This window comes from Rhinolophus ferrumequinum, chromosome 3, assembly GCF_004115265.2.
Source record: "Rhinolophus ferrumequinum isolate MPI-CBG mRhiFer1 chromosome 3, mRhiFer1_v1.p, whole genome shotgun sequence".
NCBI classification, from domain to species: domain Eukaryota; kingdom Metazoa; phylum Chordata; class Mammalia; order Chiroptera; family Rhinolophidae; genus Rhinolophus; species Rhinolophus ferrumequinum.
The window spans coordinates 1,184,943-1,202,213 of record NC_046286.1 but is presented as its reverse complement, the minus strand read 5'-3'; the positions used below and the strand labels follow the sequence as shown (position 1 = coordinate 1,202,213).

Sequence of the window (17,271 nt, the reverse complement as noted above, 5' to 3'; positions counted from 1 at the left end):
TTAATGGGACTCCCACTGGTTCCTTCAGACTGGAAAAAACTCAAGCTCTGCTTTCTCCATCACCACTGCGCAGGAACTAAATGAATAGCCCTACAAGAACACCCTCATCTGCACCTTCAGAGATGATTGGAACACAGGGATTAAAGAAAATGCTTGTTTCCACTGCGTTTATTACTACTATTAAAAAAAATGGTAAAAAGAAAAAAAATTAATTTTCAGTTCTCCAATGGCTCTCATCCCTCCCTCATGCCCACAACTGCTGGCCCATTTCCTCAGGGCCAGTTCAAAACTGAGACTGTTCATTGTAGTTTTCACAGAAAACAACCAGTGCCAGGGATGTAGGGAAAGAAGGTGACAGTATTGTACAGTTTCTACCCAAAAGTAGGCCAGATGGAGATTCACAGAATTCACATGAACAGGCTGGCAGCCTCACAATGACGAAGTCTAACGAAAATGGAGACAGGAGATAGGGTAGGCCCATCAGAGGCTTGAGAGGACATCTCACAGGTCTGTGTGAAACCCATAAAAACCAACCCCAGAGGAATGGGGAGGACCAGGGAGGCAGTCTTGTGGAAAGTTTCACAATTCTCCCAGGTTAGGAGGTGGGGGAAAAACTAGAGGGCACCAAGAGCCTCCCTCATTTTGGCAGAAATATTCTAGTGTTGGGAAGTCACAAAAATGCCATGGACACTGAGAACGGCTATAAGGGGATGCACAGTTTCACAAAGCACAGTGATCACAGACCACAGCAGCAGGGATCACGCTACTGATGCAGAAACTACGAAAAAAAAGGGAGCGTGGCCTCCATGGAGTGACTCTGTACCAGTCACCCAAACTTGATCCCAGGTCAGACAACCTGGTGAGTTTCACAGAGCAGCTGACACCACAAGGAGTAGGGGGCGTCACATAGAAAGGACTTCAAACAAGCAGCTAGAAGAAGGGAATGGTAGGAAACTGCTCCAAGGCTCAGGAATTGAGGGCAATACTGGGGGCTGGGTGGACAGATGCACAAGAAACAGCACCAAATAGGTTTCCTGTTCAGCAGTCAGTTGGTGAGGGGAAGCCTCTAAAGGCAGCCAAGATGGGGTCCGGAAGGCGAGTCCCTGGAGGCTGAACCAGAAGAAAGTGCACACTGTGCACCACTGATGAAACACAACTCTGGACCCCAAACGCGGAAGTGATGGGTCGGGGCAGGCGTCACTGACTGAGGGTGGTGGGTGGAACACCTCACAGAGCCATCACAGGGCCCCAGGCAAACACATGGCCGCTAGGTCACAGAGGGCTCCTTCCAGCTTGGACGGGAAGGCACATTCTCACAGAGGAGGTCCATTGACGCCTGGGTGGTAGAAGGCACAGAGATCCTCGTATCGACAGTGGCCCCTTTTGGCAAAGTGTCGGCAGACAGGGCGATCAGATTTGTCTGTGAATAACCGAAAATCGGGCAATTTAAAATGTAAGAAAGAAAACAAATGTAAGAGAAAGCAGAGCTAGAGAAGGTGGTCTGATTTCCTATTCTCTACCATTTCCAGATATTTTAGAATGGTAGTCTTTCTCCGGGGAGAAAAACATTCTGGCCTACTCCTACTTCAGAAGGACAGCCCCAAAGAGAAGAGTCAGGGTCACTTTGGGAGTGCAGGATATTAAATGTATACAGGCATAAAAAAAATGGACCTCACCTTCCTTAACCTGGGGTCCATCCTTGGGTGGGCAGGTATTTTTGACAAGTGACCAGCTTTTGAGCCTTCGAGGATGTCTCTGTTCTTTGTGAAAGCCTCCCCTGGAAGGACCATGGCTTGGTCCGGGAACAGGAGGCTCAGCATTGATCCCCCACCAACCACGACCATATGGGCCAAACCTGGGGCCTAAGCCTCCCCAAACCGGGCCTCTGCCCCGGGAAGGAGGTGGGAGACTCAGCAGTGGTGGAATCACCGGTCCCCTTGATCCTGGAGGACCTCTGTGAAGAGCTAGAGAGAGAGAGAAAGCCATGGAAAGGTGATCAATGGCCAGCTTATTCCTGATAAAAAAGCCTTGATTTTTTAAAAACTTTTTATTGAAGCACATTATACATACAAAAAAATACACCAATTTCAACTGCACAACTCAATTATCACCAAAGTAAACATACTTGTGTTTCCACCACCCAGGTGAAGAGATAGGACCTCATTAGCACTTCAGAAGTCACCCCCCCCTTGTGCCCCTCCTCCCCCACCACCCACCCTCCTCCCCAAAGGTAACCAATGTCCTGACTTCTGGCACCACAGGTTAGTTTTTGCCTGGTTTTGAACTTTGCATAAGTGGAATCATACAGTCTGCATTCTTTTGTGTCTGGATCCTTTCGCTCAACATCATGTTTGTGAGATTCATCCAAGTTGCCTGTAGCAGGAGCTCGTTCATTTTCAGTGCAGTGTAGTATCCCATTGCATGCACACACAACAACTTATTTATCCATTCTAGTGATGGTGGACATGTGGGTGGATTCCAGTTTGGGGCTATAAGGAAAAATGCTGCTATAAACATTTTTGTACATGTCGTTACACATATGTATGCATTTCTGTTGAGTATATATACCTAGGAGAGGTATTATTGGGTCCTAGCGTATATGTATGCTCAAGTTTAATAGATAAAGTTAAACTTTTCCCAAAGTGGTTGTACCAATTTATACCGCCACCAGCAGTTCGTTGTTTCATTGCCTTGACAACACTTGGTATTAATCAATCTTTTTCATTTCTGCCATTCTGTTGAGTGTGAAGTATTTTTTGTTTTTGTTTTTTAATTTGTGGTAAAACATGTAACATTAAATTTACCACCTTAACTATTTTTAAGTGTACCTCTCAGTAGTGTTAAGTAAATTAACATTGTTGTGCAACACATCTTCAGAACTTTCTCATCTTCCAACACTGCAACTCTATAGCTACTTACAACACTCCTCTTCCACTGCCACCCAGCCCCTGGCAACCACCATTTTCTTTGTGTCTGAATTGAACTACTTTAGATACTGCACTTAAGTGTAATCATACAGTACTTTTCTTTTTGTGACTGGCTTATTTTACTTAGCATAATGGCCTCAAGGTTCATACATGCTGTAGCATGTGACAAGACTGTCTCACTTTTGAGGGGATGAATAATACTCCACTGTATAAACATACACTTTGTTTAGCTATTCATCTGTCAACAGACATTTAGGTTGCTACCATCTCCACTATTGTGAATAGTGCTGCCATGAACAATCTCTTCCATGCAAATATCTCTTCAAGATTCTGCTTTCCATTCTTTTGGATAAAGACCCAGGAGTAGAATTGCTGGCTCATAAGATAATTCTATTTTTAATTTTTTGAGGAACCTTCATACTGTTTTTCATTGTGTACCACCGTGCAATCCCACCAACAGTGCACAAGCGTTTCAATTTCAAAGTCGTATGTTTTTATCTTGCATTTATTTATCGACTAATGTTCTTGTTCATGTTTTTTGGGTCATTTAGGTTGCGGTTATGAGGTGGCTATTCTGGTCTTTTGCCCATTTTTCTAACAGTTTGTCTAGAAAACTTCTATATATATTCTAGAACAAGCTCTTTATTGATTACATTTGTTGCGAGTATTTTCTACTCTATGGCTCCCTATTAATTTCTTAATAGTGTCATTTGATTAATAGAAGTTTTTATTTTCTAGTGTAGTTCAGTTTATAAATCTTTCCTTTATGGTTGATGTGTTTCCTATCTAAGAACTCTTATCTACTTTAAGACCATGAAATATATTTATTTTCTAGAATTATTTCTTTACCTCTACACTTAGATTTAGAGTCCACTTGGAATTGATGTTTGCATATGGTATGAATAGGTCAAATTTCATCACCCCCACGAATATCCAATTAATCCAGCATTATTTACTGAAAAGACCACTATGTCAGTTCCATCTTCATCATAAATGAAGTGTCCGCGTATGTGTGGGCCTGTTACTGGACTCTTTATGCTATTCTATTGACTCATGTGTCTACCACTGCGCCAACACTACACCGTCACAACCACTATAGCTTTACAATAAGTCTTAATATTCACAGCAACCCCTCGCACTTCAAGCCTGCCTTTGCAATCTCTTACCCTGATCCTTTCATTTCCATATAATAATGTTGAATGTTTATTTCCACACAGACACACACACACACACAAAATAGGGATTATAATTGGGAATGCATTGAATCAACAGATCAATCTGGGAAGAATCGACATTTTTTACAACACTGAGTTTTCCAATCTGTGAATATACAACATCTCTTCATTCATTTAGGTACTAAATTCTGATCTTTTGATTTTAAGTCCTTCCTGGGTTTTAGTCCCTCTCTTGCTCCCTTTTCCAGGACCTAATAAAAAGATCAGGGCCCCTTCCTCCTCACCTGACTTGGGGTCACCAGGCTTTCCATTGGCCATGGGGGGAGGGCCCAGAAGGCTGGGTGGTCCTAAGAGTAGACATGAAAATATGGTCATCATAATGGACTAAAGGACTGATGATCCTATTCTTAAGTTTTTATTCTATTACTCATTTCTTAAATCAACCAGTAAAACCAGGTATATTCTCAGCTGTGTTACAGGTTTTCACCCCATCTATCTGCTCTTTCCTCTGCAAAAGTGTTCAGGATTGATTGGCAAGAAGTGGAGACTCGGTCAAGGGGGATAATGCGGGAGGAATACCTACCTACGACTCTTTCCCTGACACTGTTGCTACCCAAAACATCCAGAGGTAATCCAACCCTTCTCTAATTGGCCAGATAGCTCCCCTCCGCCCCTGTAGTTTAGAGAAAGATACACTTCCACCTTCCCTGTGAAAGTCTGGACACAAATTATCCTGGTCATGCAACCTGCAACCTCTCTAGGGCCGAGCTCTTTATCCTGTCCTCCCCTGCCTTCTTTAGAAAGGTTTAGAGGCCAGATTGAAGTTGAGGGTTCAACTCTTTCAAGGCTCCATCCGGGATAGGCCCTCCACCCCCTGCCCCAGCGCGTGCGCCCTTCTTCCTTCCGTTGGAGCCCACTTCCTCGCACCTTTTCAGCCCCTAACCCCTCGCCCCGACCGCTGGCAGAAATGTGCACACTCCTCCCGGGCTCCTCACCGATGGGAATCCCATCCTCTTCGTCTTCAGTCTTTTCCCGCTTTAGCAGTGGGAGCTGCTGCTGCGGCGGCTGCTGCTGCTGATTCTGCTTCTTTCGTTTCGGCATCGTGGTTGCGGCAATGGCTGCAGCGGGATTTGGAAGACGGTGAGGAAGGGGCACGCTGAGATTCTGTTTCCGCTTCCGTGGGGGCTGTGGACCCGAGGCTGAAGCTCCCACCATTTAACTTCCGGAAGGCTGCAGGGAGCCTTTGTGCAGCTCATTTTCACGTAAGCTGCCACCCTCTGTTTCTGCCAGAAGGCGTAAATCTCAAACTTTCCCTTCGTTGCGCTTCTATAAATGTTTTTAAAAAATTCCTCTCTTCTCCCCTCGCTGAAAAAAACTCCACAACCAGCGCTCCACAGTGTGCAACACAGTTCTCAGGCTCTCCGGCGGGAAGGTCTGAGAAGAGGGCTGTCGCACGCTAAGATCGCCACATCCGGTTCCCGGTTACTATGGTAACAGCAGCAGGCACAACTTCGTGACCTCTGACCTCCCCCCAAAGTCCTTGTCCCACCAGGGCTTCCTTCCTCACCCACCCTTGCCCTGTGATCTGTAAACCTGCTCCTTCTTATCCTCCACCAGGAATTTGGGTCCCAGCAGGGCGGTGTCCTGGACGCTTCAGACCGCCACCAATCCTCAAGACCTCTGACCCTGCCCCCAGTGTAAAACAGCAACTGGGCTCCATTCCCCCGCGCGCAGCCTCGGCTTCCACTCCAGGTCAAGCCCGGGGGCAGGCAAAGCAGCTCCGGCGCGTCCACGCCTCTCTTTCCCGCAGGTGGTAGGACCCGCCCCCCGCTCCACCGCCCCCTCCAGGTGAGTGGTAGCTTCTACCAGACGCGCCAGGTGGTGGTGACACGCGTCCCCCCTCTATCGACCGTGAGTTGGTAGCGTCCGTGACGATGCGAGCCCGATCCTCCCACGCGCGCCTCCTTCCTCGCGGCCGCTGCGCCCTTTCCGTGCCCCCGGCTCTCACATGCGGGGAGCCCACCCGACATCATCTCGCCTAGCTCCGGGAGGGAAGTGACTGTATTTCCGCCCCCCTTCCTCCTTCCAGCCCAGCTACTGGGGCAAATCGGCCGGGCCCGCCCGTTGACGTCACCTTCTAGCTCCGCCCCCTCGAGGGTCCCGGGCCCTTGCGGCGGGGACTGCCCGGGGAGGGTGTAGTCAGTTGAGGCGGCGGGAGCTCGGCGGAGGGAGGGCCAGGTGACTGGTCCGGGCCATGCCGAGGAAGAAGCCCTTCAGCGTGAAGCAGAAGAAGAAGCAGTTGCAGGACAAGCGGGAGCGGAAGCGAGGTCAGTGCGGGAGAGAGAAGAGGGGGCGGGGCTCGGGCTCCCGCACATCTAAAAGGAGGGGTGTGCCCGCCGCGCCTCTGGGGGGCGTGGGAGGGGGTGGTGGCCGTGAGCCGTCGCGCGCGGGTGACCGCAGAGGGGATTCCCTCACTCCAGTCCCCCTACATGGAAGGGGTGGGGAAAGATGGGGAGTTGGGGGAGGGGAATCCCTCCAGCTCGAACGGGCAACATCCCTGCAGATCCCTGGAGGAGGAGTGACTACCCCCACGCACATCTAGGAGGGTCCTCAGCAGGGTGGCTGGGAGAATCGGGCCTCTGAAGAAGTGGGGTGGGGTGAGGGGAAGCCAGATCCAACGGGGAGGGGGTCTTTTGGCCCCTGAGAGCCGGGCAGCACTGGCGTCACCGGCTCCTCCCCTCAGGGCTTCAAGATGGGCTGCGATCCAGTTCCAACAGCCGCAGCGGGAGTCGGGAGCGGCGGGAGGAGCAGACCGACACCTCGGACGGGGAGTCTGTGACCCATCACATCCGTAGGCTCAACCAGCAGCCTTCCCAGGGGCTGGGTCCGCGAGGCTATGACCCAAATCGGTGAGTGGGCGGGGGGCACTGGCCTGGCCTTCCCCGCCTACCAGAAAGTCAGAGCACTGGGGGCTAGCCAGCAGCCGCTGGCTTGAAACTGGAGGTGGTGTGGCTGGGATGCCACAGTTCTCCGCGGGCACTGGGCTCCAGGGAGCGGCCACAATCTTCCCTTCCGGAGGGGCTGGAGAGAGCTTGGCTTTTAGAAGTACAAGACTTAGGGGAAGGCTGAATATTGCGGGAAAGAGGGAGTTGGAGGAGGGCCTACTCAAAGGACAACCTTGGAGAGAAAGCTTTGGTAAGTTGTCTGCCCAAGAGGGGAGTCTTTTTGTGGCCACAGGATTGTAATGGATGCTGTGGTCCTTGTCCCGTTAGATACCGGCTGCATTTTGAGAGGGACAGCCGGGAGGAGGTGGAGAGGAGAAAGAGAGCAGCCCGGGAGCAAGTGCTGCAGCCTGTCAGTGCTGAAGTGCTGGAGCTGGACATCCGGGAGGTCTACCAGCCTGGCTCAGGTGGGTGAGAGCTGGCTGTTGGTGATAGGCACTGGGCTGGGGGAAGGGCTGTGGAGGAGTGAAAGCTGACTGTGAGGAAGGAGGGGTTTGGGATGCACCCTGCAGTCCTGACACGATCCTCAGACTCCCTTGGGCTTTTTATTGATTTCCCAGTCCTGGACTTTCCCCGACGTCCTCCTTGGAGCTATGAGATGTCCAAGGAGCAACTAATGAGCCAGGAGGAACGGAGCTTCCAGGAATATCTTGGGAAGATTCATGGGGCTTACACCTTGGAGAAACTCAGCTACTTTGAGCACAATCTGGAGGTGAGAATGGAGTGGGGACAAGAATAGGGTGTAGTGACCCAGGGTCAGATTGGTTTGGCGTCAGGCAGGAAAGGGACTCTGGGCTCAGGTTCTCTTCTGCTGACCTTGTCTTTTCAGACGTGGAGGCAGCTGTGGCGAGTGTTAGAGATGTCTGACATTGTCCTGCTTATCACTGATATCCGACACCCAGTGAGTACTGGGATAAGGCTGGGAAAGCCGGAGGTGGGGGTGGGGGGACATTCTTGTGGGGTCAAGGGCAGAGGCAGGAGTTGGGAGACAAAGAGGTATCCTTCTTCCTTCACATTCTCGTGTACCCCGTGCTGATGTCTGCAGTCAGGGTTTCAGTCCTTTACTCACCAGTGTCCCAGACTGTCATTCCTTCCCTGGCTAACTGACTCTCCTCTCTTATTCTTTTGATGAAAAACTACACATCCTGTTTCCCAGCCCAGCAGAGTTAAACCAACAGAAGGTCCTAGAGTGGAGCTCTAGGGGCTTCCATGAAAGCAGCTGGGGGCTTTCCCGTGCCCTGCCCATTAGTCAGCACGAGGCTGACCTGGAATGCTGGGGTAGCGGTTAAGGCTCCAGACTCTGCTGCTGGATGGCCATTGTGTGACCCCGCTCTGCCACTTCCTGTTGTCCTCCAGTGGGAGAAAGGGAGGGTCTGTGGGGATATGCAGGTTGCAGATCCGTAACGGCGTGCACACACGCACATGCCTGCGCAGGTGCACAGGTGCTTCTTACCTCTGCTTTGTCTTCCTAGTTCAATTCAGCTAATTTACCTGTTTTGCCCCAGAATCTGCCACCTCCAGGGTCTTGTCTCCAAGCTGTGCCTGCTGAGCTAGAGGCAGAGGACTCTGGGGTGACCTCCCATTGCTCATTCCCTTGCCATCCCTGTCCCAGGTTGTGAATTTCCCACCAGCGCTTTACGAGTACGTGACTGGAGAACTTGGGCTGGGCCTGGTGCTGGTCCTGAACAAGGTGGACCTGGCCCCGCCGGCTCTCGCGGTCGCCTGGAAGCATTATTTTCACCAACACTTTCCCCAGCTCCATGTCGTCCTTTTCACCTCTTTCCCTCGGGACCCCCGCACCGCACAGGACTCTAGTAGTGGTGAGTGGCAGTGAGGAGGGCAGCATGGGAGAGATGGGGTGGCAGGGGACAAAGGGAGAGCAGAGATGCTTGTTGACAAGGGGGCACCAGATCTTGGACCGAAGGGCGGTGAGACAGGTGGGGTGTGCTAACCCTTTTGTGTTCTCCGATGTCAGTCTTGAAGAAGAGTCGGAGGCGGGGGAGAGGATGGACTCGGGCCCTGGGGCCCGAGCAGTTGCTGAGAGCCTGTGAAGCCATCACTGCAGGGAAAGGTTTGTGCCTCTTAGAGGGAGATGTGACAGGTCATCGGGAGACCCAAGGCCCAGAGTCGTTTTACTCACCTTTTCCGAAGTCAGCTCCTCTATCCTGGCACAGGCGAGAGGCTGGGGGAGGGGTGGAAGAGGGAGCAGACCGACTTGGTGGGACAGGAGAGGTAGCAGGTCGGCAGGAGCCCCAGGGTCGCTGCCTTCAGGCTTCCCAGGACTTTTCAGAAAACTCAGAGAAATGCATGTGATTCCAGGGTGGTGTCAAGTGAAGGCTGGGGAGAGTCGGCTGTGGTGCAGGTTGGCACTACTCAACTCCAGAGGGCACCAGTTCCATCAGCTGTGCAGTATAGTCTGTGCCGTCACGTACAGTGGCTCTGGGGAGAACCTTCTTTGTCTTCTTCCCTGAGCAGTGGACTTGAGCAGCTGGCGGGAGAAGATTGCCCGGGATGTGGCTGGGGCCAGCTGGGGGAATGGCTCCGGTGAGGAGGAAGAAGAGGATGATGGGCCCGCGGTGCTGGTGGAGCAGCAGACCGACTCGGCCATGGAGCCGGCCGGCCCAGCCCGGGAGCGCTATAAGGACGGGGTGCTGACCATCGGCTGTGTGGGTAAGGGAGCAGTGCCATGCGTGGCGTGGCGGCCCCCGTGTTTGGAAAAGAGGGGAGCTGATCAGACGTCATTAGGCTCCAGGTCTCTGGAGGCCATGTGCCGTAGTGGAAGGACCATGGGATGCCTGAGTTAAATCCCACCTCTTCTTGGTTGATACTGATTTTGAACACGTATTTACCCACTGAGTTTTAAGTACTTTGGATTTTAAAATGGGAATACTGATACGTAAGTGAAAGAACAGATGTGAGGAGTGAAGGGAAGAGGAAAGAGAGAGCCTAACAAAGCCTGACAAGCAGTGATAATGGCAATAGTAACTAAACATTTGTGTGGTACTTAACTATGTGCCAGGCACTGGACTAAGTGACTTGTATGTGTTAACTCTGGAAGTTGGAGTAATTAGTCCATAGCAGAGGGGCCATGAAATCATAGGGGGAGCTTAACAAGTATTAGTTTCTTTCTTGGTCTGAATCCTTTAAATCTGTTGTCAAGGAGACTCTTGCCTTAATGCAGACATTTGTCTCTGCTCTTGGTGGGGAGAAAGGAAGGTCTCATTAGGGCCCAGAGCCCCTTTTAATTTGAGTGGGGGAGGTGAGAAGTGACTTTGGCAAAGTTGTGGCACTGAGGTATCACTGAACCAGAAAAGGCCCAGCCTGGAAGAAATTAGGGAGAGCAGAGCAGAGTAGTTCGTTGGAAATGCTCCTGACTTACCTTTCAGTTTCCTTTTTGCCTTGGGCAAAACCTGCCTGACTGCTGACAGATTGCTCCCTCTCCAGCCATGCCCCCCTGGCTTTCTTCCCCTGACTTCAGACCCTGCTGTTCCTCCCAGGAGGCTGTATGCCCTCTCCGAGCAGCCTGTGCACTAACTTGACTGTGCTCAGGTGGTGTGACAGGGAGAGTCTGTGGCACCGGCAGCCTGAGTTCGGATCCCCCTCCAGCCCTTGGTCATTTATCCCCCAAATGCTGAGCAGCAGGTGCCAGGTGCTGTTCCAGGGACGGCATGGATGTGCTGCTGTGAGGGTGGCAGGAAGTCCCTGCCCTCATGGAGCTTGTCTTCTTGTGAGTAAATTGATTCATCATTTGAAATCATGTTATTTAGGGGCAATGAAAGGGGATAGAGAACAAGTGGATGAGGAGGCGTCCTCCAGGAAAGACTTAGAAGAGCCTGGGGTGATGGGGAGAAGTGGCTGTTTGGAGATGTGGGGAAAGGGTCTTCCAGGCCAAGGGGCCAGTCAGTGAGAGGGCTTGGGGTGGGAAGGAGCTTGTTGACTGTGGGCCTAGCCAGAGTGACGGAGGATTGAAGAGAGCACAGGAGGAGGTCAGAAAGGTCGTCAGGGACCATGTCATGGGAAGTGTTTGGGATTTATTCCAAGTCCGATGAGAAGCCAGTGGTGGGTTTTGAGCAGAGGAATGAAGATCTGATGTCCACATTTAGAAGTTTATTTGCTGAGTGGAGAATAAATGTGGGGGGTGGGCAAGAAAGGAAGCAGAGAGAGCGTTGTAAGGCTACTTCAGTGGACTTCCAGGTTTTTGTATGAGCAGCTGGGGATACCGAGATAGGAAGATTGGGAGAGGAGCAGATTTGGAGGGGCTGGGAAGGGAAGGGGATTCAGAAACTAAACTTGATATTTAAAAAAAATATCCCAGTGGAGATGTTGAATAGGCAGTGGGTATAGGAGCCTGGAGCTTAGGGAAGAGGACTGGAGATTTGAATTTGGGAGAGATTTAAATTTGGGAGCCATGGGTGGATGTAAATGGTATTTGAAGCCATGGATTGCATGAGATGTGGGATGTAGGTGGAAAGAGGAGGAGGAAACAGAGGGTGTCCCAGACATCAAATGGAAAAGGTGTTTGGAGAGGAAAGGAGGGCTCAGCTGTATCAAATGCTGATGACATGTCCAGTGAGAGGAGAACAGAGACTTTCTCCGCGGACTTGACAGTGTGAACATGAGTGGTTTCAGTGGAGTGGCAGAAAGAAAGCCAGATTGGCCAGTGAGGCCAGTGAGAGAACGGACAACAATATGGCCGAACCTCACATAATGTGGTATGAGACACGAGACAGACAGTTCCATTTTTGTAAAGTTCAAAACCTGCAAAATTGAATGGCACCATTGAGGGATTGTCATGCAGGGACTCACGTGGGGTCTCTGCTTCCGCTCCCCACATAAGAACGCAGGATATGGCGAGGCCAAAAAGGAACACCCACGGAGCCATAGGTAGGGGAGTCATACCACTCTATTCTTGCTGGCGGCCGGGCGAGACACACGAAGTAGGATCCACAATCCGCCGTCCGCTTTTCTGCCTGCCAACCAACCAACCAACCAGTGCCGTCATGGCAGTTACATCAGCAGCCAATTGGCCAACTGGCTACAGCCAATGGCCAACCAACACCCAAGCCAGCACTCCCTCTTCCCCCATGCGAGGCCGAGAGCCTGGAAACTGCTCTCTGGGACTCTGTCCTCACAGGGATACACAGCTCATAAAACTAAAAAGAAACATAAGCAACAGAATCCCTTACAACTCAAGATAAGGTTCACATGTGCAGAGGGAGAGGGTTATGCTCAAGAAGGAACAAACGGGGGCTCTGAGGACGTGTCACACTGCACCCATGGGTGGGTGATACGGGATTCCTCTGGCACGTTTATGGTTTACTCGTTTTGTGTATGTTACAGTTCATAGTCATGAAAAAGATAGCATGAAGAAGTGATGACTGAAAACAGACAAGTCTTTGAAGGAGTTTCATTACAAAGGGGACAGAGAAATGGGGCTGGTGGGGGTTGTCGGAGGAGGGTTATTCGCTCCCTTCCTCCCTCCCCCGTCCTTCCTCTGTCCTTCCTCCCCTGCCACCCCCTCCGCCTCCTTTGGAAAGGAGACATCTTGGTGGATGGGCAGTGGGGCGCAGTCAGCGTGGGGTGCACCTCCCCAGCCACAGTGAGCTGCCCGGTAGCAGGTGCTGAATGGGCAGAGTTGCGTTTTACAGGGCTGGGGTTTTGCCAGGGGAGTGAGGTGGAGAGGAGAGGTGGGACTGGGGTGCTGAAGCTCTGTGAAAGAGACTGGCTGTAGAGTGGGAGCACGGAATCTAAGTTGGCTGAGAAAGGAAGTAAGGACATGAGTCGGGTATTGAGTAGTGTTTCTGTGCTAGAGTCAAGGTCAAAGAATTCCTGAAATGGAGGAATCAGAATAAGTGATCTGGAAAGATGGGATGTCAGGGCGGAGAGCGGGGTGCTCGTAGGTGAGATTTTGGACGTGTGAAGTGACAGGGTCCAGGGCATGACCACGGGAGAGGGTAGCTGAGCTGGGGTGAAGGAAACCACCTTTGGAAGGGACATCCTGGCACTGAGAGGCCAGAGTGCTGAACAGGGTTGTGTAGATACTAAAGTCGGCTAGAGTGAAGGTGGCATCATGATGAGAGTGGCAGGGAAATCTGAGGGCTCCAGGCTTCTCCTTGGAGAACTTAGGATAATCGTGAAATGATAGTCATGAGATACGTGTCTTCCTGGGATTGGGCACTTAATCCTCTGCTGCACTGAAATACACACTTGTTCACTTCTCATTTAATCTTGACCGTGAGCTTAGAGGTGTCTGCACTGTAAAATGAGTAAACAGGCTCAGAAAGTTAAGTCAATTGCCTTCGACGTCACAAAGTTGATAAGTGGAGAGGCCAGGATTAAACCCTGGCAGTCCAGAGTCTGATTTGTAACTTGCAATGTTAAACCGCTTCCTTAATTTCTGAGCCTTAGTTCCCCTTCCACCTACAGGTATAGCAGCATGTCCTGACCATCAGAGTAAAGCTGTGTCAAATGTTACTTTTCCTTGTCTTCCTCAGGTTTCCCCAATGTGGGGAAGTCCTCGCTGATCAATGGGCTGGTAGGGCGGAAGGTCGTAAGTGTCTCCAGAACCCCGGGCCACACACGATACTTTCAGACCTACTTTCTCACACCCTCCGTGAAGCTCTGTGACTGCCCCGGCCTCATATTCCCTTCCCTTCTGCCCAAGCAGTTACAGGTATGAGGGCACAGGTGCCTGGGAGGGAGAAAGCAGGACATGGAGGGAGGTGCTGAGCGCTCTGTCCCTTTAGGTTCTGGCAGGGATTTACCCCATCGCCCAGATCCAGGAGCCGTACACTGCGGTGGGCTACCTGGCATCCCGAATCCCCGTGCAGGCTTTGCTCCACCTGCGCCACCCCGAGGCTGAGGACCCCTCGGCAGAACACCCCTGGTGTGCCTGGGACATCTGCGAAGGTGGGTTCTGTGCCTGGCTCCTCCCCCGCCCTTTACTCTCCTCTCTTCTCAGAGGTTCTGCCCTTGGCCCAGCAGCTGGCCACTCCCCTAGATTTCTGTCACAGGGCCAGCAAGCTCTCTGGCCTGGAATGTTCTGGGACAATCTGGAAGGACTGTATTAGGAAAGTGGGGTTAATGGCTTCCTCCCCATTATTCTTTTCTCCCTCCAGCCTGGGCAGAGAAGCGTGGTTACAAGACAGCCAAGGCTGCGCGGAACGATGTATACAGAGCGGCCAACAGCCTCCTGCGGCTGGCACTGGATGGCCGCCTTACCCTGTGCTTTCGTCCCCCAGGCTACAGCGAACAGAAAGGTCGGTAGCCAGTACACTTCCCCAGCTCCTGTTGTAGTGTAGGCCGTAGGGTGCAAGCATGTGGCCACAGATGGGGCGAGCCTGGATTCCGTGCCTGTCTGTCAGCTCTGCGTTGCTAAGCGTCTCCCAGGTTGTCCCTGATCTGCAAAACCAGCTTATAGTTGCCCCTTGGCAAGGTGGTGATAAAGATAGGAGTTAATGTGTGCAGAGCTGTTCAGTGCCCAGCACACGGGAGGTTGAATGAACGAATGAACACACGAATGAATGAAGGAATGCCAACAGCTGTAAAAATTATTGTTAGTCTTTGCTCTTACCCGTCTTTCTCTGGCTTTAGTTCCTTGTTCAAAACTCTCCTCTGTTCTTTTTCTTGCTTTGGTTCCCTAGGCACCTGGGAGTCCCATCCGGAGACTATGGAGCTGGTGGTTTTGCAGGGTCGGGTGGGGCCAGCAGGGGACGAGGAGGATGAGGAGGAGGAGGAAGAAGAGCTGAGCAGCTCCTGTGAGGAGGAGGGAGAGGAGGATCGGGACGCGGATGAGGAGGGTGAAGGGGATGAGGACACCCCAGCCTGCGCTCCGGGGCCCAGCCTGGCCTCCAGGAACCCTTACTCCCTGCTGGGGGAGGGCGAGGCCTGAGGCCCTGCCCTGCGCCGGCTCCCTCGCCCAGTTTCTTTGCTTTTGGACTGACCTGGGGGTATCTCTCCTCTGCCACCCCAATTGTGAATAAAGATTGTCTGCTTTGTAGCCCCTTCCCCAGATGGACTGAAGTGAGAGCAGCTGCTTCAAACTGACAGCTGTGGGAGGCTTCTCTTCTCCCTGTTTTCAAGCATTCCCTTTGTGAAGAAAAAGTTCTCTTAGGAGCTAATTCAGTGGGTTCTAAGGCCCTGAAACCGCTTCCTCTGCCTTCTCCGCCACTTGCACCTTGGGAATGCACCTTGGGCACGCTGTTATCAGCATGGGGAGGGCAGGGCCCATCAGGCTTGAGGCCTGGTCTGCAGCCAGCCCCCTTGAACTTTGTGCCATTCCCTCAGATTGGAGCAGCAGCCCTGGCACCCCCTGCTGCTAGACCTGGGCTGTACCAGGAGCCTCTGGGAGAAAAAGCAGTATGCGTTGTCAAGCTGATGTCTCCAACTGATATTTTTACAAGGTTTATTCCTTTCCCAAAATTCAGCAAATATTTATTGAGAGCCAACTGTGTGTATGGACCTATGCTAAGCACTGAGCATATAGAGGTCCACAGACATGGCCTGACTTAAATTTGCAACCTGGCCACGATTAAGACCCAAGTTTTATTAGGCACCCAAGTTTTTGGATTAAGAAGGGTTTATGCTTTCCAAATTCTTGGGGCTCATACAGCATAATTCTAGAACTTTCTGTTGATGAAAATATTATAATTAAGACTAAATGCTTGTGAAAATGTTGATTAAATGTTAACAAGTACAGTCTTAATTACTGGCAAACAAATAGCGTGCACATTTATGATTTGAGCAGACTAGCCCTTTAAATATAGTGTTAAGTTTCATTACTTAAAAGCCGTATGCACTGAGGGTATTAGAGATTCAGAGGGGAGGGCACAGAACCGGCCTCCCGAATCCTGTTTTCCCTGGTGTGGGAATGGAGCCAAGGTGACCCGTGCAGGGTCTGGAGCTTCCCTATCATGTCGTGTGTTTCAGCAGTGGTCAGCTCTCCTGTGAGGGTACCTCAGGCTTTGCTATGTGTCTCCTTTGTCAAGCAGGCAGCTAAACTCCTAGGTTTAATTACTGGAGAAAAGGGAGAATTGAGTTTTGTATTGGCCGCCACAGTGCTGTCTGGGTTGGGTGGTAGCAAAACGTGTTGCTTGACTGGTTGACCATTAGGTGTAAAGCTGAGGAGAAGGGGCAGCACCAGACTTTTTCTCTTCACTCAGACATCACGTTCAGGTCCCGGGTCACTGCTCAGTGATGCCAGCAGAGACCCTCTCAACCCAGGAGCAAAAGAGGCTGAGGTGTTGGGAGCCACACATTCCATCAAGCTCCCCCCCCCCCCCATTGGTCCCAGTGAGGACATGAGCCCTGGAATTGCACACCAGTGCAAAGTGTAAATACTGCCAGCGTGTCAGTGTGCTTCAAGGCTGCCCAAAGCGAGCTGTAAAAGCAAAAAAGTCCAGGTTGAGAGGAAAACCTGCCTCCCGTCTCGGACTCCTCAGTCTCGGGGCTGGATCTTCTGATGAAAGAAAGGAGGGCCCAGCTCAGTTTCCTCTAAGGGTTCGTGACATTCAGCGACGCTCAGGGGACTTCGCTGCAGGAGGTGGGGTGGGGATATTGGAGTCATCTTAAAAAGTGGAAAAAGAAGAAAAATGACAATTTCTCTTCACTTTGTCTTATGCAGTCTCGTGAGTGTCATTGGAGGCCATGGGGGGAGGCAGGTGGGGATGAAGATTTGAGGCCTGGCGCTGGAGGATAAGCTGAGGGGACATTTTTATGCTGAAAACCTGGAAGGAGGCAACTCCATCTCTGAAGGACTAGACTAAATGAGTCCCCTGCCAATGCCTCTCTGACTCCGTAGGAAAGTAATCTAGGAAAAGAACTATTTTGGCAACAGACAGACCTGGAAGGAGCACAAATAACACCCCAACATCAGTGCTGGAGGCTGAGGCTGAGGCTGAAGCTGACTAAAAGGGACGAAGGAAACCAGGGGCCTGCTCCCTTCCATGCTGAACTACCCGGCACCCCTGTCCTCGCACTCTTGCCTGGGTCATGCCCACTATGGGGATGCTTGACCAGGGAGGCCTGGGGCTCCGGTGGTTCCCACAGCTCTTGGCCAGTCTCTTCATGGAGAAAAACCAGTGCATCTTATTTATGCTGGAATTATTGTTAGACATTGAGCAGGTTCCTTCCAGGCTTCTCTTTTTCCAGACTGAGTTCTAGTCCTGC

General features: G+C 51.5%; 2 protein-coding genes across 6 annotated transcripts; one reads left to right on the top strand and one right to left on the bottom strand.

Annotated features, from left to right (window-relative positions):
• Nucleotides 1-351: 351 nt before the first annotated feature.
• On the bottom strand, nucleotides 352-5,414 carry PRR3 (proline rich 3). 5 transcript variants are annotated; one of them, XM_033102610.1, is made up of 5 exons: nucleotides 5,098-5,345; nucleotides 4,387-4,449; nucleotides 2,307-2,489; nucleotides 1,677-1,964; nucleotides 352-1,420 (listed from the first exon to the last, which is right to left on the bottom strand). In XM_033102610.1, exons 1-5 carry the CDS (start codon nucleotides 5,315-5,317, stop codon nucleotides 1,314-1,316), a joined length of 861 nt encoding a protein of 286 aa, XP_032958501.1. In that variant the 5' UTR covers nucleotides 5,318-5,345; the 3' UTR covers nucleotides 352-1,313. The 5 variants fall into 5 exon arrangements, with proteins under 5 accessions (XP_032958501.1, XP_032958503.1, XP_032958505.1 ...); XM_033102612.1 differs by having other exon boundaries at nucleotides 1,686-1,964; XM_033102614.1 differs by lacking the exon at nucleotides 2,307-2,489 and having other exon boundaries at nucleotides 5,098-5,414.
• Nucleotides 5,415-5,808: 394 nt separating this feature from the next.
• Nucleotides 5,809-15,103, top strand: GNL1 (G protein nucleolar 1 (putative)). The gene is made up of 13 exons (XM_033102565.1): nucleotides 5,809-5,950; nucleotides 6,192-6,429; nucleotides 6,846-7,011; nucleotides 7,375-7,511; nucleotides 7,665-7,816; nucleotides 7,934-8,005; nucleotides 8,717-8,924; nucleotides 9,080-9,175; nucleotides 9,580-9,774; nucleotides 13,599-13,777; nucleotides 13,851-14,013; nucleotides 14,223-14,363; nucleotides 14,748-15,103. The coding sequence occupies exons 2-13, from the start codon at nucleotides 6,357-6,359 to the stop codon at nucleotides 14,993-14,995; spliced, it is 1,830 nt and encodes a 609-aa protein (XP_032958456.1). The 5' UTR covers nucleotides 5,809-5,950; nucleotides 6,192-6,356; the 3' UTR covers nucleotides 14,996-15,103.
• Nucleotides 15,104-17,271: the final 2,168 nt, after the last annotated feature.